The sequence below is a fragment of the Atheta coriaria genome, unplaced genomic scaffold (genome assembly GCF_025399875.1).
Source record: "Atheta coriaria isolate IRGN ID8LTWV9N9 unplaced genomic scaffold, Caltech_Dcor_3.1 hic_scaffold_5_pilon, whole genome shotgun sequence".
Classification (NCBI taxonomy): domain Eukaryota; kingdom Metazoa; phylum Arthropoda; class Insecta; order Coleoptera; family Staphylinidae; genus Dalotia; species Dalotia coriaria.
Window position 1 is genome coordinate 6,270,041 of NW_027045447.1, and position 19,360 is coordinate 6,289,400.

Consider the following 19,360-nt stretch of genomic DNA (forward strand, 5'->3'; position numbering starts at 1 on the left):
TTAAATTAATAATTTCTTGTTGAAATAAAATCTTGAACGGTGAATAGTTTTTCGTTTTCGTAGTCTCAGTATATCTTAATATTTATAAAGAAATAGTTATTTTTACCGTCTTTAACCACTGTGCTACGCGCCGTCGCTTGCCGTCTGTAGATTTAGATGTTTTCCGCCGGATATTCTACTCGTATAAATTTATGATGATGCTTCACCTGTCGCTTACCTTATAAGGTTGATGCTACCATCAATTAATAAAATATATATTAAAATGTAAGTGTTTTAATTTTGTAGCACCTTTTTTGCTCAATTGATTTTCGGGTAAAATATCTGATTTTATATTAAAATATTGTTGTTAATTTGTAAATTTCCCTCTTCATATTATGAGTATTGACTCCCTTTGTAGTTTCAATTTTTTTTAAACACCCGGTATATTAGTTTTCCTAACAGCACGTAGGAAATCACCTTTAGTTGTGAGTTTTTAGTGTTCTATGTTATTGATGGGATTTTCTTCCTAGAAGACCCTGTATATATGTTTTCCTTTGTGTCCGCGAAAATTTTGCTTTAATTGTGGTTTTAGCTATTGTCCCCTTTGCACTTCGAATTTTCCTTCTGGAACACCCTGTATATTAGTTTCCCTGATTATCGAGTGAGAGGCGCTTGTAGTGTTGAGAGTTTTTTGTTTGCACTTTAAATTTTCTTTTTGTAACATCCTGTATATTTGTTTCCAATCACCTAGAAAATTGACTATGTACTAATTTCATTATTCCGGCAGCACTTTATGAAGTAGTACTTGCTGGCATGTGCGCGGCTATGCAGGTCGTAAGTTTTGCTTCAATATGGCAGCACGTATCCTGTTGAAATATAAACTTGTATTCTATTACTAATAAATAAATAGTAAGATATATTGACTTCTTTGATTTGTGTACACCTTCTATCATTTCAGGAACAGGTCTCTAAGAGAGTTCCCTCTCTCAGGGGATGATCCCCACTATAAAATTGTTTTCTACTCGTATAAATTTATGATGATGCTTCACCTGTCGCTTACCTTATAAGGTTGATGCTACCATCAATTAATAAAATATATATTAAAATGTAAGTGTTTTAATTTTGTAGCACCTTTTTTGCTCAATTGATTTTCGGGTAAAATATCTGATTTTATATTAAAATATTGTTGTTAATTTGTAAATTTCCCTCTTCATATTATGAGTATTGACTCCCTTTGTAGTTTCAATTTTTTTAAACACCCGGTATATTAGTTTTCCTAACAGCACGTAGGAAATCACCTTTAGTTGTGAGTTTTAGTGTTCTATGTTATTGATGGGATTTTCTTCCTAGAAGACCCTGTATATATGTTTTCCTTTGTGTCCGCGAAAATTTTGCTTTAATTGTGGTTTTAGCTATTGTCCCTTTGCACTTCGAATTTTCCTTCTGGAACACCCTGTATATTAGTTTCCCTGATTATCGAGTGAGAGGCGCTTGTAGTGTTGAGAGTTTTTGTTTGCAAAGGTATCCTGGGTGATTTGTGTGCTTCTTCTTTCATTTCAGCTACAGGTCAGAACTTGTAAGAATATTTTGAAGTGTCACCTCTCTTGAGGCGACTTAAAACTTAGAAATATTTGAACAAGACCTTATAAGGATTGTCCTTATAAGGAGTTCCCTCTCTCTGGGGTGATCCCCACCATAAAATTGTTGATATGCCTGATAATTCCGGGGATGAAGCGCAGAGACATCGTAGCTGTAGGATGGGCCGGGAGCGATGGACGCATCGAAGCAGTAGACTGTCTAACGACACGCGCCAAAAAATTTAAAAATCTGATCCGCTCCTGTTGCTCTTTCTTCTATCTCCTCCTCAAACTTGCCTTAAACACTCACATCTCCAACACTTCACCTATAGATATTGCAAACTCCATTCGTGCATTCACAAACTACTTGTCTGGGCATCAAAGTTGTTCATTTGCTGGAATTAATTATATATCCAAGCGATAACTGAATGCCGACGGACGCGCGCGTACAGGTGAATCGAGAATTAATCCACGATTGTTAAACACAGCAGCATGCATTCACGCTTGTAAAACCCCGGTCAACCCCGATTCTGGTATATGCAGTCGATTGCTTAATGAATATAAATCAATTTACTTAATTATGATCTGAAGTAACAGGACACGCGCACCACACTCGACGCCCGGAATTGAATTGCGTGTGCAGCAAAATGCATACAGCCAACTGCGACAACACGAGGTCACTATCAGTATTGCGCGATACGTTCGCAGAACGCAGCAACAAAATTGTTTACATACAAGTCCCGCGCGTACAGATCCTTACTATGGGTGCATAGCAAGCAGTGCCTGTTTTTCTTCCCCACTCTGTTTTCTCTTCCTTCTGTCTTCTACTCTTCTCTACTATTCCTTCTTCGACTTCTCCCGATTTATTTCCCCGTTCTCCGTTTCTCCACTTACTTTCTTACTTCTCTTATTGCCTTCACTTGTACTTCAATTTCTCTTATATTTCATTGCAATTCATATATGCAACCCAAATTACACCTGATATTTTTATGTTTGAGAAAAATACCTTCTATACCTGGGATTCGATCCGTGTCTGCCAGCATGCCAGCAGATGCACGTCTCCACTCGACCACCGAGTGTTTTTATTATTGTTATTTGATTCTTCTGTATATGTTTCTACTTTAATCAACTTTTTAAAAACAATAACACAAGCCTTGGATATGTTGCACACGCTCCACGCACTGTACTATACTATGGTGTACAATTAGAGTTCAACTTGACTTAATACTAATCCTGAAAACGATCAACTGAACACTAGGGCACATGCAAACAAGAATGTAAAACTAAATCTTTATTGACTGAATCTTTTTCAATTATTATAAAACAATAACATGGTGCAAGATTTAAAAAGTTAAATAAAAGTAAAATTTTATTTGATGTTACTTACTCCTTTGTTCTTATATCAATAAAGGACTAAGGCGCACAAACACGTTCCCGCAAATTGTATGTATTATTGATGATACACACTTCTTTTCCATTCCACGCAGATATTCTAAATGTATTCACATCAAACACATAAATTTAACTTCATTTAACTCCAGTAAGTATCCATAGTCACCGGAACATATCCGACAGACGCCACGCGCACTCCGCAAAAAAATCACTTATATCATTCGTGCCCCTGATCGTCAATCGATTTAAGTAATGCAACAAAATATCAAGAATAGCGAGAAAGTCTCACCATGTTTAGTTAATGAACAAAACACGAGCGCACTCGCAACAGCGCTCAACCGACTAAGCCGAACTAAGCAAGACAGATTGATAACCAACCCGCAAATGGAGGGGCATTTTTCTATATGCATACGGCAGAAATGCAATAACAACCATGTAGCAAGATATTGTTAAACATAAAAGCTGTGTATAAAAGTGACGTACGCACCGCAACTCAGCGCACAAGAAACAACCACAAAATTTAAGTATGAATTTAAACCAAATCGATGGAAGCGTCATCTGTCCGTAGCGGAACCAAACAAAATAGATAGCTGCCACTAGCGCATAATCAAGTTATGAAACTTTGAAATTACAGAAATCTGCATCTGCATTGCTAATATTTAACATTTAATTCACTTTAGATTAAAGACAATTATTTACGAAAATTATATACAAATTCAATACTTACAATCTGATGAAAAAATCGTTGTCCTAGGACATTTAGTTCTCCCGTTAGACGTCTAAAACTACCAAAAACCAGTACTTCGAAGCACAAAAATTATCTTTTTGCAGGTTTCCCGGGTGCTAATCACACAAATTATTTATGAAAATGATAAACAAATTCAATACTTACAATGTGATAAAAGAATCGTTGTCCTAGAATATTCCGTTCGCCCGCTAGACATCTAAAACAACCAAAAATTAGCATATCAATGCTCAAAAATGGCATTTTCGCAGGTTTACTGTGGGCTAATCACACAAATTATTTATGAAAATGATAAACAAATTCAATACTTACAATGTGATAAAAGAATCGTTGTCCTAGGGTATTGCGTTCGCCCGCTAGACACCTAAAACAACCAAAAATTAGCATATCAAAGCACAAAAATGACATTTTCACAGGTTTCCTGTGAGCAAATCACACAAATTATTTATGAAAATGATAAACAAATTCAATACTTACAATGTGATAAAAGAATCGTTGTCCTTGACTGATCCTGAAGACGACTAAGTAAACACTAGGAATAAATGCGAATAAGAATATAAGATTAAGTAATCCATTATTAATTGAATCATTTCAAATTATTATAGAACCAATAAGATTGTACCTGTAATTCCATTCCTAAAGTACCAAAGCGCACAACACGTTTCCGCAAATTGTTAGTAGAGTTGATGCACGGGAAGCACATATTTTCAAAAAAAACACTTACATTCCTGGTATACACATAAATTTAATACTAAAACTATTAATTTTATTACTTTCAATTGTGAATACGTAATCCATTGTATGTTTTTAAAATATTTATTTATAAAATTCTACGTGATTTAATTGGATTTTACAATTTTATATGTTGAGTTAAGATGTTTCGCCCTGAGGGCATCTTCATAAACTTCATTAAATTCATAAACTTAGTTGCCACGTGCGTACGCTCAATTTCCATGAGTGATAAATCATTCACTAAACGGTATTATTATTACGCTGGTCATTAGTAAACTTCGGTGATTGCCGACCGATTCTAATATCAACACCGAATGGAAAATATGACAAAGAGGCCAACTAATAAACAAAACACGCGCAGCATCGAAAGCAGCGTAAAACAGACTGAGCTGGAAAAGAAAATGACAAAACATAGAAATAATCACGATTGTGTCGCTATCTATGTGTAGTAGGTCAAACCTATTTGCTTGTTATAAAACTTATGTTGACAGTAGCGCCATCTAGTTTTAGAAGAATCAACTACATATAGACAGGAAACTGTAATGCTGCTTTTGTTATACAGCGATCTAAAAAATTTATAAGTGCAAAATAGTGTTTAAGAAATAATTTGAATTACCTTAACTGATCTACGGAAGATAATTGTGCACAGTTACAAGAAACCTACAACAAACAAAAATTAATGCCTCAAAAACCTAAAATGGCAATTTTCTGTTGTCACAGTGTGTTAATACTAAAAGTTAATTTTGAAACTAAGGAGGAAATTTGAAAGTTACTCTTCTATACAAGCACAAGATATGCACAAAATAAGATAATGTTCAACAGACAAGCTAAGTAAAGTATTCACTTACTGTACGCTATACAGTTTTAACAATGTTCTAACGTTAGGAAAATGTGTATCCCTTATTTAGTATATCCCTGTACAGGTCTAGAGAAAAATTGCATAAATTAATTTTACTGAATTTCACTTACCTTGGTCACAGATATCTTTATAATGCTTATTTAATCTCATGTTCTACGGTCATATCTATGTGTTGCGCTTTATTTTTATTTTAGTTTGAAATTGAAATTATTATAATTGAAGTTAGAGAGATAACGATGGGAAAGACATCTTGTTACCTCTACCTTCATCAACAGTCATTACCTTGATATCATCGGTTGACTTGGATCTTTGTTTTGTATCCAATTTGCCTTTACCCTCTATGTACTTCCTCTTTTGATCATGAGCATGCTGAATGGCCGCCTTCTCAGCAGGCGTTAGCTCCAGTAATTTGGGATCGATGGACATCCAATCTGAATTCAAGATCTGCTCGACTCGCCACCGCTTCGTCACTTCCGGATCCAGTAGATGTGATGCGGCCCTCTTCACTTGTTCACTCAATGTATCTACGACTTTAGCGCGAAACTTCCATCGGCGATTTATTTGCTGCTCGTACAACTTTTTAATATTACCGTCGTCAAATGGCATCGCTTTGTTGAGCATTATATACAAAATAACACCGAGAGACCAAACGTCTGCAATTTTTGCATGGTATGGCACACCACGTAAAATCTCCGGTGCGGCGTACGATAAGGAACCGCAGTAAGTTTCGCTCGTTACGCGCTTTCCATTATAATCGATCACAAACCGCGAGAAACCAAAATCGGCCAGCTTCAAATTATAGTTACTCGTGATCAGCGCATTTTCGCATTTCAAATCGCGATGCGCAATTTCCATCTCGTGTAAGTACTGAACAGCCAGGGCAAGTTGCCGCATCCAAACACGACATTGCGCTTCAGATACAGCGCCTTTTTTCACGACAAACTCAAGCAGGTCACCATTTTCAGCAAATCGCATAAAAATAAAATACTTCGACTTGCGTTGGAAGATGTTTTGAATGTGTACAACATGCGGGTGGTTGAGTTTGACGAGAATATCAAGTTCACGAGGAAGAAACTTTTTAACGAAATCTTTGGGCGCTTTAGATGTGTCTATAATCTTGCATGCCAGCGATTGCGACTTTTCCGGTTCTTTCGCATTCGTGTATTCGGTTAAGTAAACCTTCGCATAGCTGCCTTCGCCCAACTTTCTCACGAGTTTGTAGCCTCTATTTGCAAGAACGTTATCTTCCGATGGTGTTGTTATGACGTCCTTGGACATAGCGGCAAAAGTATTACATAATTTCGCTTGCAAATAATTTAGAAAAACGCATTGACAAATTGTGTCATAATTTATACACAATTACTCAACATTCAGTTGCACATGTCAATATTATATTATACTTACACCTCATTGAAAAATTCACCATAAATCGACATCTTTTGAAGGAACGGTTGCGGGCGGCACGTCAACAAGGAATAATTCTCCTCCCAGGTGATATTCGTCGGTTGCTTCGCACGACTGCGAATTTTCATCAAGAGTTCTTGCAGATTATACTTCTTCTCTATTGGCAACGGTTGCTCCATAAAATCCGGTAAGATACTCTTATCAGAGTCGTCTTTCGGTGCTTGGACCAAAATTGCTGGCTCCTCTTCGGAATCAACTGTAACATTGAATGCCTCATCATCCATTTGGTAACTCTTTGACGACTCCGTGGTTATTTCATCCATATCACTTATTTCAGTCACAGGCTCTTCTACAATCGGCGCCTCATTCTTTAACTTTTTAACTTTCACTCCTCGGAAAGTATCTTTATTTGAAAGCAAAGCATCTAAATCATGGAGCTGTAACTTTGGCATTGTATGGCAGCAATGTAAAGCTGCAGGATCAATGGGATGCGCTTCGGTGTTAAATATATAACCACCAGCATCAATTACACACTTGCCATTTGGTGTTTCAATAGTTGTTCCGTGCTGGCCAGAATTATGGATAAAATTATCAGTGTCAAAAAGAAGATAAAGATATTTCGTTGTTTCTGCGAGGAAAAACGATTCCATACGATCTTCTTTTCTATGATCACGCACATCTTTAATCTATTAAAAATATAAATATAAAAATGTGTATATCATATACGATGTTATTGTTTGATAAACTTACTGTTGCATAACCGCAAGGTGTTTTCGCACTGTGTTGAATACTTTTCAGGATATCGACACCAGCTTGAATTAAAAATGGATCACCAGTAGCCCGATATAGATACATTATCGACTCGATAAGCTCCGGTCTTAGAGGATACGTTTCCCGATTCGTACCGGCTTCCATTTGAGGAATATTATAAATCTCCGGTGTAAAACCATATTGAGACCACACTTGATGATAGTTATGCAATGTTTTCATTGCGTTTGATGTTTCACCTATTAAAATCATATAATATAAAATATTATTCAATTAAAATTATATAAGTACTTACCTAGAAGACTTAGTACACCAGGCCAGTAAGCTTCCAATGATTGAAAAACCGGAATAGTTACTTGTCCCTTAGTCATAGACACCCAGAGATACCAATCATCCCTCTTTAAATACTTTTCAATACCTTTACGAGCAATATGAAACATTTCAAGCAATTCAGGTTTTTGTAATAAGATCGATCCTTTGACTAAATATTCAAAATACGAGTCAACGCCGCTTCCAATTCCAGAATCATGTGCTGTCCAGCGCCCAGTTGCGATGTCAATGTGATTGCCAAAAAGACCGATATAAGATCGATGATTGAAAAGCGAATACAATGCATTCATCGCTACTTCCTCATAGATTGGATCACCAGTCAGCCGGCTCAACGTACCGAACTCTACAATAAATGTACCAATACCAGCGGTGCATGTTACTGTTGTTTCAGCCTTCGGTACGCCATTTTGAAGATTTACGGTTCCATAGGGCATTCCAGTCGGAGTATCAAACGCGATTATCAGTCTTTTGGCAACATCTTCAGCAAGCCTCAACAGGGGACCATTACATGGCCATCCAGGCTCTAATTTTATACCAGCTCTAGAAATAGCATATTAAATAATATTATGTAAGTTAAACATGTAAAAGATCTTACTTGTGTGATAATAAATGAGCACTCAATAATCCACCTATGATTCTAATGTTTGTCTCAAAAACAGACACATTTATATTGGAATCAAAGTTTTCTTTGGTTGTTAAGATATCTACTACTCTTTGAAACTCTGTGTAATTGCCCATTATTGCTAGAGTGTCCAATGCATCAATGAGAGTCAATGAATAGCTAAAAATAATATATTGTACACTATTCATTTATTTATGTATAGATTTGGAGTACCTTCCATAAGTATCAACTCCATCACAACTGATTGGCCTCAACTCATCATAAGGGTAAGCAAACTTTAAATAACTATCATAGGCGTGGTAAAACATCTCTTTGACTTCATCTCTACAAGCACAACATAAAACAAGTTACGTTTTGATGAAATGATAAATAAGACAAATGAATATTTACATGAGAAGCTTACTAACCGAAATTTATCGATTTCCTGTTTGCTGTATGTTCTCAGGCCGTGCCCATAGTTGCAAATTAATATTATAAATATAGATATTAGTTTAATTAATTTCGCTTTACGCATTTCTGTCGTGGAACTAATTTAATATTTAAATTAACTACGTGTTTTCTTCTCGCTTGACAACTACAAATGTAAACATAACCTATCAATTTAATCTTTTTTGTTGTGTATGTAAAGTTGGCTACAGTTCCTTCAAGTGCACTTACTAATTAAATATCCGCCGAAAAAAGGTAAATTAATGCAATATTTTGTTTTGACTTTAAATTGTTATGCAATTAGTAATAACAAAAATGTTTGGTTCTTGTTTAAACATATACATATGTACATAAGCTTACTTTTGTTTGATTTATTGATTAATTGAGTGCGAATCTCAATTTAGCGCAAATTGCCGAAAATCAAGTTGATAAAAACATCGTTATCAAATTATTAGAGAAAAAAGAAGAGCGTGCTTCAATTCTATTGGCCCAACTCAGTCATTTATTAATCTAAAGAAATTACTCTATTCCGGTGGACTTATACCAATGTTATAATACTCGCTCCCACTTTTAATGCGTTTATTACGTATGTTGAATAAAAGGCGTAACAAAACTTTCAAAGTCACTATATTTTAGTGATTAAACAAATATGGAGTCTTTCCAACAAATACAGGATTTAATATCGCCAAAATTAACTTGGAAAGTGTTTGAAACAGTGTTAAAAAAGCAAAATTGCAGTGAAAATGTAAAATTAATAAATATCACACTTGGAAAACCGACCAAAAAGGGAGATTCATATTTAAGTACAGTGACACGTTTCTCCGTTGAATATTCTGGAGAAATCAGGTAAAATAGACACAAATATAAGACATTTTCTTTAAATATTTAACTTTTGATTTGTTTGTAGTGGTACCAGTAAAGTATTTAAGTTACATGTAATTGGTAAATCTTTACTGAAGAATATTGCACAAAGAAAAACATTCCGTAACTCCGATTTCTTCACGAATGAAATTCGTTTTTATCAACAAGTATGGCCGGAGATGGATGCATTCCAAAAGGAGTTATTAAATCCTAATCAATTGTTTAAGGAGATTCCCAAGTACATTATATCGTTGTTAATATAATTTATAAATAATAAACTAATATTGTTTTTAGTTATCTTTGCGGGGAGTTTGATGGCACAAACGATTATATTTTATTAGAAGATTTGTCATTTCAAGGCTACCAGGGTGTCGACCGATCCGATGCGTTAACATTTGAAAAATCAAAACTTGTTTTAAGAATATTATCACGTTTCCACGCACTTGGATATGCTTTCAACGAAATGAAACCTGATCTATTTCTACAGACAGCTACGAAACTAAATGAGACATATTTTCACGCTAACTTTCGTACTTGGTACACGAAATTTCAAAGAAATGTGATTAATATTACATTGGATGCAGTACAACAAGAACTCCCAGAGCAATACGTTAATAAATTTAAAGAAGTTGCGTCCCGCGATGTTTACGGGTATGATTATTCTTATTAATGTTAAACAAAACATAATTATTTAAAATTTTATTATAGGGAAATTATAGATTTATGTTCTCCTACAGCAAACACAAAATTTAAGACAATCACACATGGAGATACGTGGATGCCGAACTTTTTGACTCGTTATGACGAATCAAAGCAACCAATACATTCTGTGATGATTGATTTTCAACTGACAAGATATTCTTCATTGGCCCAAGACTTGCATTTCTTTATTTACGCTTGCACAGATGCTGATATGCGAGCCGAGCGCTATGAAGACATGTTGAAGTATTACTGCCATGAATTCAATGAATTTTTTGCTCAATTATGCCCCAAACATGTACAAAATGAAGTTGCATTAAGTTATGATGATTTGATGGATGAATTGAAAGCTAATGGGATGTTTGCTTTGAGTATGTCTATGGAAGCTTGCATTATGTCAATGCTAGATGATGATGAAGTTTCTGATTTGGATCAAATTGAAGTATGTATTGATTATTTCATTATGTTCAGTTATTATTATTATTATTATTTTAATAGGGACAAGATGCCGTTCCGTTGGAGACAGTATGGATTGTAAAACCTTTGAAAACCAAAGAAAAACGCGTGAAACTAGCGCAGATCATTAAGCATATGATGGATCACAATTTTATTTAATACTTTTCTTAATTTATACTTGTTTTTGTGTATAATTGGGCAGATACATAGATCTAACCAAACACGAGAGCAGTTTTGTAGCAAATTTGTATTGTATTGTGAAATAAATCGACATATAAAAAGACAATGTGTTTTAATTTCATTTGTTATTAAAAAAATATAACCTAACAATAATTTATTTATTATTTCTTGCTATAAATCACAGCAAAGTAGTTGATTATAACGATATTTTAAACACAGATAACAAATCTGTTAGGCAATCGAGTTTTACTCATATCTTTGACTAGATCATAATTTCAAACGTGATTGTTACGAGATTATTTAATTTGTTATGTAGTTTGGCATTGAAATGAATGAGTCTCATTAAATTGCGTTGTAATCGTGCAAAACAAGTTAACTCGTCCACGTTGTCAAGAGCATGGAAAATTGTAGGAAATATACTAATATTTGCTGAATGCGGCATATAAATTTCTTTGATTTATTATCAGCAGTATTGTTGACAGATAATACTTTATAGTGTGTAAACTTGACTTTTGTGTAGTACATGTACAGTGCGTGGTGGTGCTTAGAAAGTTATTGAACTTGATACAAACATAACATGCTTTAATTCTATTGGTCCAGCTCATCATTTCGGAAATTTTAGGCACATACATTCTACACTACGAGTATAAAGCATAAAAAACAGATAAAACAGCATCAGAGACACACGGGATCAATACAATCTTTAAAAATGGAACAATTTAAACAAATACAGGATTTAGTTTCACCGAAATTTACTTGGGAGGTGTTCGAAACTGTTTTGAAGAAGCAAAGCAACAGTGATAAAGTAAAATTAATCAATATTACACTTGGAAGCGAGACAAGTAAAGGAGATTCGTATTTAAGTACAGTGACACGGTTTTCAGTTGACTATACCGGAGAAAACAAGTAAGATACACGTTAGATCATTAATAATTTCTATAAATATTTATGTAAATGTTTGTAGTGGTGACAGCAAACCATTTAAACTGCATGTATTTGGCAAATCTTTGCTGAGAAATGTTGCGCGAAGGAACACATATCGCAACTCAGATTTTTTCGCCAATGAAATTGTTTTCTATGAGGAAATATGGCCAAAACTTGACGCATTCCAAAAGGAATTTAATGCGTTGAAAACAATTCAACTTTATGACGAAATTCCTAAGTAAATATTCGTTTTATTTAAATTATCAAATTTATAAATCAAATTAAATCTATTTTAATTTATTATTCTAGTTATTTATGTGGTGAATTTGATGGGTCAAACGATTATATGCTTCTTGAAGACTTGTCCTATCAAGGATATCAAAGTGCAAGTCGATCAGATGCATTGACATTTGAAAGAGCAAAACTTGTTTTAAAAGTATTATCAAAATATCACGCTCTTGGATATGCATTTAAAGAACTCCACCCGGAATCATTCCAGGAAACAGCTTCCAAATTAAGGGTAAAAATGAAATATACATGTTTTTTTGTGCGTTTCCTATCTTGGTATTTATTATTTATAGGAAACTTATTTTCACGATGATTTTCGCGGTTGGTACGCCAAGTTCCAGCATAATCTTTCAATTATTACCTTGGACGCAGTGGAAAAAGAACTTCCTGAAGTTTACGGCAATAGGTTGAAAGAAATATTCGCTCGTGATTATTATGGGTAACTTATTAAGTTTAAAATAATTTAATTTACTGTATTTACATTTTCTTATTGTATTATAGTGAAGCAGTGGCTTTATGTGCACCATCAGCAAAAACAAACTTCAAAACAATCGCGCATGGCGATACGTGGATGCCTAATCTGTTAATCCGTTTCGACGAGAAAAAACAACCGGTTCATTCTGTGTTGATCGATTTCCAACTCGCAAGATATGCTACTGTTGCACAAGATTTACTTTTCTTCACCTACGCTTGTATTGATGAAGATTTACGCGCCAACCACCGCGAAGACCTCATAAAGTATTACTGCCAAGAATTCAGCGCATTTTTCGCTCAATTTGTCCCCGAAAACCCAAATGTTTTAACTTATGATGCTATGGCTAAAGAAATGAAAGCGAATGGAATGTTTGCGTTCAATATGACTATGGAAGCTATCATCATGTCATTGTTAGACGATCATGAAGTTCCCGATTTGGATGAAATGCAAGGCGAAGAGGCTGTTCCACTAGAAATTGCACTAAGCATCGTAACACTTTTAAAAACAAAAGAAAAACGTCTTAAAGTAGCAAATATTTTTAAGCACATGATGGATTTAAACTATGTTTAATCTAACTTAAGTTAATTAATGTATGTATAGAGACTATATTAAAGAGGTGAAATTATTTTATTGGAACAACATAAAGTTTTTAAAACAGATTCAACTAGATATTATATAATATTATTTTATCAGCACAACACAACCATATTATAACATATTATACAAGAGGCGCAAGTGTATTATAGTAACTGTCCAGCATAATATTATACGTACGGCGGTTGCAACGGGAATTTATCGTTTAAATTGTTTTTTTGGTATTTTACTCGGTAGTTTTTTTTTTTAAATGTCATCTCGCTACGCTTTTCTTCACTACGACGAGCTAGTGTCTTCACTAATGTATTTAATAAGTATTACACATAAAATGTTATCGATAGTGCCTTGAGCTAAAGAGAGAATCCCTCAACATTCGGTGTTTATTCCCGGCGCACACAGACGGAAACTATCAGCGAATCAATGTGGACGAAAGTTTCGCGTGGCTAATCGACCACCAGGTTGTGCACTGTAACCCAATCGCCAGGAAGCCACGCACGCGCTAATAAGTGCCGTGGAGTTTTTATTTTATTTTAGTGTGTTTTTTCTTTGCTTCGATTTGAAAAGCGACATTTCTACGTTTATGACTGATGCATGATCAGTTCGTTTTTGAGTAAGTACATACCATATATCATTTAGTTGTGTATTAAGCAGACCGTTTTGAAGATTGACGTAATAAGTTAGAATACATGCTTATTACTAATTTGTATGTGTGATTACTTTTTGTTTTATACATATACTGTTACCTCTAAAACACACAACACCAAGATAAAACATAAAGTACAATTAATATACATGTATAATGTGTATTTAATTTACTCTCCGATTTTTTTTTGCGTTTTCTTTATCATTTTTTCATCTTCCCACTTGACTATCCGATTTTCATATATCAAGTTTAAGTATCAAGTGACTTGATTAACAAAATAATGGTTGGTTTTAAAGAACGAGAAGCATTCTTAGAATAAGACAGTACTTTCGACTTAAGTCTACGCTTAAATGACGAATGATTGAAATGAATCGTGACCAAAAACACACGCAAGTGTTAGATTTTTAGTTATGTGACTAATGCAGATGATGAATTCTCTAATCGAATGCAGCACTTAATCGTAGCGAATCTTTTCTTTTTAGTTTAAATAGATTAGTAAATTGTTATCTGAACAACCACATACGTAATAATTAATGACTTTTGACTAATAAGTTGAAATATGTTTGCTTCATTTGTATTTAATATCCAATAGTTAAACGTGATCCTATAGATAGAATAATAAGTGATGTAAAGATATATAGAATAGAGATTCCATCCGAAAGTCGCGTTAAACACATTTTCGGAAATGTATTTGGTCAAATCAGATGAACGTGATACGCATTTCAACATAATCCGCAATCCTTGCATTTGTTTGATTTTTGTTTTTTGGTTTAAAGCTTGAACGTTTACGTTTACCCCTATTGTATAAGGGCGCGAGTAAGACTTGTTTATAACAATTCGCCAAACATATATGATATGGAGATGTTATCCCGAAAATGTGTTTTCGTATAAATATCAAATCCAACAGCAAGTCATATTATTTATAAATTAATTTAAAGATAATGTTAATGTTAGATAATCGAACGTTATCATTCATTTGTTTTAATTGTGTTAGTGTTAATGGCATTACTATATCTCTTAAACGTCGACGACCATCTTTTTATGTATGTCGGTGTTGCCAACCACCGAACAAAACTCTTCGAAAGAAATTTTGCCGTCTTCGTCCTTATCGGCGAAGAGAATCGTTTTATCAACAATTTGTTGAAGTTGGGTGTCTTTGAGATTATTTCCAACCATCATTTTTAGCACCTGTAAACAAGTCTTAATAACACTCGGCATTTTCAAAGCAACTGAACTAAAAAAAAGCGCAAGGAGTGATTTTTGTTAGATTGAATTCATGCGCTAGGAGCGTACGTTCAAAGTACGACTGGTTGCAGACAACCACCTGTCAAATAATGTATGTTCTGCGATTGCGCAGAGTAAACCACCAATCAGAGCAAAGAATGACAAAAGCGCGAAATAGTTTAGAACAGAAACATAAAGTTACGTACCTGGAACAGTTCCCCATTTGAAATATACCCATCATTATCCATGTCGTAAATTCGGAACGCAAAGCGCAATTTTGATAGTTTATCACCTTTGACACTGAATTGAGAGACACCCTGTATAAATTCTGAAAGCATGCTCAAACAGAATTAGGTCATTCTACACACAGACAAATCCACACAAACAATAGCCTTACCTTTAAAATCAACCTCCCCATTTCCATCAGCATCAAATATATCAATAACACGTTGTACCAGAGGATTCTGTTGAAGCTCAGGTAATGACATAAACTCATCAATGCTCAGTGCACCTGAGTTGTCCAAGTCCAGTTTCTTGAAGCGTTTACCCAGGCGACGAATTTCATCGGCGTCGACTACAAATAAACAACAAGTCAGTGGAGCACCTCAATTTCACAATCACAATACACATAATTAGTGAATCTACTGGCAGGTGCAGCCAGCTACTTAATAATTAATGTGTATCAGCATGCAAGTGGCTGAATCCAAGTGTACTTACAATTTGAGCATAGCTCCATGGGCAGAGAGGTTTCATTACCCTGAAAATAATCAATAGGAAAACATTTATTTCTTTGCAAATAATATTTGGAGAAATGGGCTTGCCCAGAAGGGAATAACAACCATTTTCGCGCAGTGCGCCGAGTGTGCACCCACAGCAATGGCTTATTTAACTCAAGACTAATTATCAAAATGCAATTACCATGATTATTATGCGGCCGTCACTCTTTAATTACTAAAATAACTACAATTATCGTAAAATGTGCTCGCTGATACACTACACTCTAGTACCTACTGCGTACCATTTCTTCGAGGGGGCGCTGGTGTGCACGGCGCAGCAGCGACGCGGTTTATACAAATATTCAATCAATGAGCGTAGCAGGTTGTATGTGTGCATAAAAACATAATTAATTTAATTAAAACTCATTAATCATGTATGTAAACATTTATTGCAGGTGCAATTTAATTGTTTCTCCGGGAAATAGGTTTCTTTTGGCATCTACAACTTTTTTGACAGCCTAAAGTAAAAATAACTCATGCGAAAATGAAATAATACTGCCAGTTGAATTAGTGTAGGTGGACGGAATGCACTCAAAAGCAGTAAAAATGTCATTTGTTTAAATAACAAATGAAATCACGTCCTGCGCCTGGGAAAAGCAGAACTATTAATAGTTTCAGATGCAGTCTGACCATGCAAGTTATATAATTATTAGCAAACAATTATTTTGTTCATATTCTTTGCTAAATAAAACAAAATAAATTTTTCATTGCAATATAAATTAAATAATAAACAATGAGAATTAAATTTTTGTTAATTGATAATCGAAGTAGACAACCAAATGTACTATAAAAACGTGGCAACCGTGTCAATTTACAAACTACAGTGTTGGCAAGAAAGATGTCACTTTTGTCAAGTTCACGGCTAAAAATATCCGGCTCCCCGTCGGACTCCAATCAGATCTGCCTCCTTTCAATATCCAGCTAGCGAAGTACGATGGCTGCCGGAGTAAGTATTTTGAACGAATCAATCTAAATCACCTACAATAATAGGCCATCGTGACTTAAATTCGATAGATTTTGATGTCTGGAAGTGTATACGATTGATTAACAGGCATATTTTCTTTCAGACTTTATACACTTATCCCGAGAATTTTCGTGCGTACAAGGCGCTCGTAGCGGCTCAATATGCATCTGCCAACGTCAAAGTTGCAAGCAATTTTGTGTTTGGGGAAACCAACAAAACCGCAGACTTTTTAAAGAAGTTCCCCACAGGAAAAGTAAGTGCATTTATAATCTAAGCAATTTTTATGTTATTAAAATTTTTATTTTATTTAAAGGTTCCGGCATTCGAATCAAATGATGGCAAGTGCTTAACCGACGGCAACGCAATTTCATACTATGTGGCCAATAATCAGCTGCGCGGTGGCAGTGATTTTGATAAAGCACAAGTATTGCAATGGATGAGTTTTGCTGACAATGAAGTTTTGCAAGCTGCTGTCCCCTGGGTGTTCCCTGTAATGGGAATTGTACAGTACAACAAGAATGTAAGTTTCTCTAACCTTATTTTATGTTTCTACTCTCATCAAAGGTGGATTTTTGCATTTTAATTGCACAATTCATAACAAAGTAGAGTTATAGCAAGTTGACCATTCAATTCTTTTGAATGCCTTGAGGACCAAGAGTTAATAATGTTCATACATCAATTCACAACTTGGCTATGATTTGCTGCATGTATTCAATTGCATAAGCTTTACTTATAAATAGATCTGAATGTTTTAGAACTTTGAGAAGGCCAAGGAAGATGTGAAGGCTATCATGAGTGTGTTAAACACACATCTGTCCACAAGGACATATCTTGTTGGTGAAAGAATCACACTGGCAGATATCAGTGTGGCTTGCACCTTACTGCATCTGTACTCCAAGGTGATGGATCCCGCATACCGTAAGCCATATTCACATGTCAACCGTTGGTTCCTCACTGTCGTCAACCAGCCACAATTCAAAGCTGTCAACGGCGAACCTAAATTGTGCGATAAACCGGCTGAAGTAGATCCTAAGAAGTTCCAACAACAACAGCAACAATCAGGTATAGATTTAAAATATTATTTTAATGATGATCTCATAATAACCAATTTATCATGCAAGCTGCTCTTAATAATCATGTGGAAAATAACAAATCTAATAATACTACATCTGAAACTAAAACTAGTAAAAAGAAGAAGAGTAAGTACACCTCATTTAAATAATAATCTCTATACCTGAATGCTACTTACAAAACATTTCATTTTTATCTTATCTCATCTTATCTTTAACAACTTTAAATAATTAATTAAATTAACATGAAAATTGAAAAAGTAAATAAATTAAATTAATTAAATAAACAGTTAATGATGAATTTATGACGACTTATTAAAGTGATTGTTCGTTTCTGTAGGCAAAGCAAAAGATAATAAGAAGGAACAGAAGAAGGAAGAAAAGAAAGAACAAAAGAAAGCTACTCCCAAGAAGGAGAAAGAACCTGAAGAAGAAATGGACGCTGCCGAGGCCGCACTTGCCGCTGAACCTAAAAGCAAGGATCCCTTCGATTCCCTCCCCAAAGGCACATTCAACATGGACGACTACAAGCGTTGTTACTCCAATGAGGATGAATCTGTCTCAATTCCGTACTTCTGGGAGAAGTTCGACGCCGAGAACTATTCCATCTGGATGGGCGAGTACAAGTACAACGAGGAACTCGCCAAGGTGTTTATGAGCTGCAACCTTATCACCGGAATGTTCCAACGTTTGGATAAAATGCGTAAACAAGCCTTTGCGTCGGTGTGCCTATTCGGCGAGGATAACAACAGCAGTATCTCCGGTATCTGGGTGTGGAGAGGCCAAGAATTGGCATTCCCCCTCAGCCCCGACTGGCAGATCGATTACGAGGTGTACGACTGGAAGAAACTTGATCCTAAGTCTGAGGAGACGAAGAAATTAGTCGCGCAATATTTCTCATGGACTGGCACCGACAACAAAGGCCGAAAGTTCAACCAGGGCAAGATCTTCAAATAATAAGCGCTTTAAGAGATTCCCGAGAGCCCAACGCTGTAACATCTTCTTTTCTTGTAAAGATACTTCTACTCATTTGTAAATTAAAGGCAGATCATGTTGTGTGGGAGAAACAATTTTCGTTTTGTTAGATTTGTTGGGTTTGTTATTCTGGTCAGCTGGATTGTGTTTCACTCTTTACTTTTGATGAACTGTTCTGTAGAGGCTGTTACAGCTTGGTCTGTCAACTTTGATCCCGGTTTATAATTTATTTTTTCAACGGTTCGTAATGCAAATCGCGACTTGTCACAATTTTAATAAAGATTCAATCTAATATGAAAAGTGTTTACTTACGATTCTCCAGATCCTGATACGTTGTGGGTGAATCTACTTCCACGAGGCACGCTAAACAACACTTAACCTCATGCCACTAAGTCAA

The 19,360-nt window shown here is 35.1% G+C and overlaps 6 protein-coding genes and 1 long non-coding RNA gene across 10 annotated transcripts; 3 read left to right on the top strand and 4 right to left on the bottom strand.

Moving 5' to 3' along the window:
* Positions 1-2,834: 2,834 nt before the first annotated feature.
* On the bottom strand, positions 2,835-4,195 carry LOC135792691 (uncharacterized). The gene is made up of 3 exons (XR_010548426.1): positions 4,171-4,195; positions 4,006-4,057; positions 2,835-3,892 (listed from the first exon to the last, which is right to left on the bottom strand). It is a non-coding gene; the product is annotated as an uncharacterized lncRNA (long non-coding RNA).
* Positions 4,196-5,435: 1,240 nt separating this feature from the next.
* Positions 5,436-6,684, bottom strand: LOC135792685 (testis-specific serine/threonine-protein kinase 1-like). Its single transcript, XM_065303361.1, has one exon. The coding sequence runs from the start codon at positions 6,560-6,562 to the stop codon at positions 5,507-5,509; it is 1,056 nt and encodes a 351-aa protein (XP_065159433.1). The 5' UTR covers positions 6,563-6,684; the 3' UTR covers positions 5,436-5,506.
* On the bottom strand, positions 6,420-8,958 carry Edem1 (ER degradation-enhancing alpha-mannosidase-like protein 2). The gene is made up of 7 exons (XM_065303352.1): positions 8,816-8,958; positions 8,622-8,732; positions 8,382-8,567; positions 7,752-8,326; positions 7,439-7,695; positions 6,689-7,374; positions 6,420-6,553 (listed from the first exon to the last, which is right to left on the bottom strand). The coding sequence occupies exons 1-7, from the start codon at positions 8,920-8,922 to the stop codon at positions 6,544-6,546; spliced, it is 1,932 nt and encodes a 643-aa protein (XP_065159424.1). The 5' UTR covers positions 8,923-8,958; the 3' UTR covers positions 6,420-6,543.
* Positions 8,959-8,979: 21 nt separating this feature from the next.
* LOC135792684 (uncharacterized) lies at positions 8,980-13,376 on the top strand. 2 transcript variants are annotated; one of them, XM_065303360.1, is made up of 6 exons: positions 8,980-9,089; positions 11,653-11,936; positions 11,995-12,192; positions 12,264-12,474; positions 12,536-12,681; positions 12,744-13,376. In XM_065303360.1, exons 2-6 carry the CDS (start codon positions 11,740-11,742, stop codon positions 13,285-13,287), a joined length of 1,296 nt encoding a protein of 431 aa, XP_065159432.1. In that variant the 5' UTR covers positions 8,980-9,089; positions 11,653-11,739; the 3' UTR covers positions 13,288-13,376. The 2 variants fall into 2 exon arrangements, with proteins under 2 accessions (XP_065159432.1, XP_065159431.1); XM_065303359.1 differs by lacking the exon at positions 8,980-9,089 and having other exon boundaries at positions 11,336-11,936.
* On the top strand, positions 9,484-11,136 carry LOC135792683 (uncharacterized). Its single transcript, XM_065303356.1, has 5 exons — positions 9,484-9,680; positions 9,742-9,933; positions 9,990-10,346; positions 10,404-10,836; positions 10,893-11,136. Exons 1-5 carry the CDS (start codon positions 9,484-9,486, stop codon positions 11,007-11,009), a joined length of 1,296 nt encoding a protein of 431 aa, XP_065159428.1. The 3' UTR covers positions 11,010-11,136.
* Positions 13,326-16,234, bottom strand: LOC135792690 (calcineurin subunit B type 2). Of its 2 annotated transcripts, none has more exons than XM_065303367.1 (5): positions 16,097-16,234; positions 15,896-15,935; positions 15,576-15,752; positions 15,385-15,506; positions 13,326-15,142 (listed from the first exon to the last, which is right to left on the bottom strand). In XM_065303367.1, exons 1-5 carry the CDS (start codon positions 16,097-16,099, stop codon positions 14,972-14,974), a joined length of 513 nt encoding a protein of 170 aa, XP_065159439.1. In that variant the 5' UTR covers positions 16,100-16,234; the 3' UTR covers positions 13,326-14,971. The 2 variants fall into 2 exon arrangements, with proteins under 2 accessions (XP_065159439.1, XP_065159440.1); XM_065303368.1 differs by having other exon boundaries at positions 16,018-16,188.
* Positions 16,235-16,752: 518 nt separating this feature from the next.
* On the top strand, positions 16,753-19,263 carry eEF1gamma (elongation factor 1-gamma). Of its 2 annotated transcripts, XM_065303353.1 has the most exons (6): positions 16,753-16,900; positions 17,022-17,171; positions 17,232-17,438; positions 17,674-17,980; positions 18,040-18,117; positions 18,329-19,263. In XM_065303353.1, exons 1-6 carry the CDS (start codon positions 16,889-16,891, stop codon positions 18,943-18,945), a joined length of 1,371 nt encoding a protein of 456 aa, XP_065159425.1. In that variant the 5' UTR covers positions 16,753-16,888; the 3' UTR covers positions 18,946-19,263. The 2 variants fall into 2 exon arrangements, with proteins under 2 accessions (XP_065159425.1, XP_065159426.1); XM_065303354.1 differs by lacking the exon at positions 18,040-18,117.
* The last annotated feature ends 97 nt before the right edge of the window (positions 19,264-19,360 follow it).

What these genes read in the sequence shown, in the direction of transcription:
- LOC135792684 (XM_065303360.1), top strand. Translation starts at nt 11,740, where the DNA reads ATGGAACAATTTAAACAAATACAGGATTTAGTTTCACCGAAATTTACT. An exon ending in AAACAGCTTCCAAATTAAGG is followed by an intron (nt 12,475 to 12,535) that starts GTAAAAATGAAA and finishes TATTATTTATAG; the next exon opens with GAAACTTATTTTCACGATGA. An exon ending in TTCGCTCGTGATTATTATGG is followed by an intron (nt 12,682 to 12,743) that starts GTAACTTATTAA and finishes ATTGTATTATAG; the next exon opens with TGAAGCAGTGGCTTTATGTG.
- eEF1gamma (XM_065303353.1), top strand. An exon ending in AGAAGTTCCCCACAGGAAAA is followed by an intron (nt 17,172 to 17,231) that starts GTAAGTGCATTT and finishes TTTTATTTAAAG; the next exon opens with GTTCCGGCATTCGAATCAAA. An exon ending in ACAACAACAGCAACAATCAG is followed by an intron (nt 17,981 to 18,039) that starts GTATAGATTTAA and finishes TTATCATGCAAG; the next exon opens with CTGCTCTTAATAATCATGTG.
- LOC135792683 (XM_065303356.1), top strand. Translation starts at nt 9,484, where the DNA reads ATGGAGTCTTTCCAACAAATACAGGATTTAATATCGCCAAAATTAACT. An exon ending in TTGTTTAAGGAGATTCCCAA is followed by an intron (nt 9,934 to 9,989) that starts GTACATTATATC and finishes TATTGTTTTTAG; the next exon opens with TTATCTTTGCGGGGAGTTTG. An exon ending in GCGTCCCGCGATGTTTACGG is followed by an intron (nt 10,347 to 10,403) that starts GTATGATTATTC and finishes ATTTTATTATAG; the next exon opens with GGAAATTATAGATTTATGTT.
- LOC135792685 (XM_065303361.1), bottom strand. Translation starts at nt 6,562, where the DNA reads ATGTCCAAGGACGTCATAACAACACCATCGGAAGATAACGTTCTTGCA.
- Edem1 (XM_065303352.1), bottom strand. Translation starts at nt 8,922, where the DNA reads ATGCGTAAAGCGAAATTAATTAAACTAATATCTATATTTATAATATTA. An exon ending in CAGGAAATCGATAAATTTCG is followed by an intron (nt 8,733 to 8,815) that starts GTTAGTAAGCTT and finishes TTGTGCTTGTAG; the next exon opens with AGATGAAGTCAAAGAGATGT. An exon ending in GCTCATTTATTATCACACAA is followed by an intron (nt 8,327 to 8,381) that starts GTAAGATCTTTT and finishes TGCTATTTCTAG; the next exon opens with AGCTGGTATAAAATTAGAGC.
- LOC135792690 (XM_065303367.1), bottom strand. An exon ending in CATGGAGCTATGCTCAAATT is followed by an intron (nt 15,753 to 15,895) that starts GTAAGTACACTT and finishes GTTTATTTGTAG; the next exon opens with TCGACGCCGATGAAATTCGT. An exon ending in TGGGGAGGTTGATTTTAAAG is followed by an intron (nt 15,507 to 15,575) that starts GTAAGGCTATTG and finishes GCATGCTTTCAG; the next exon opens with AATTTATACAGGGTGTCTCT.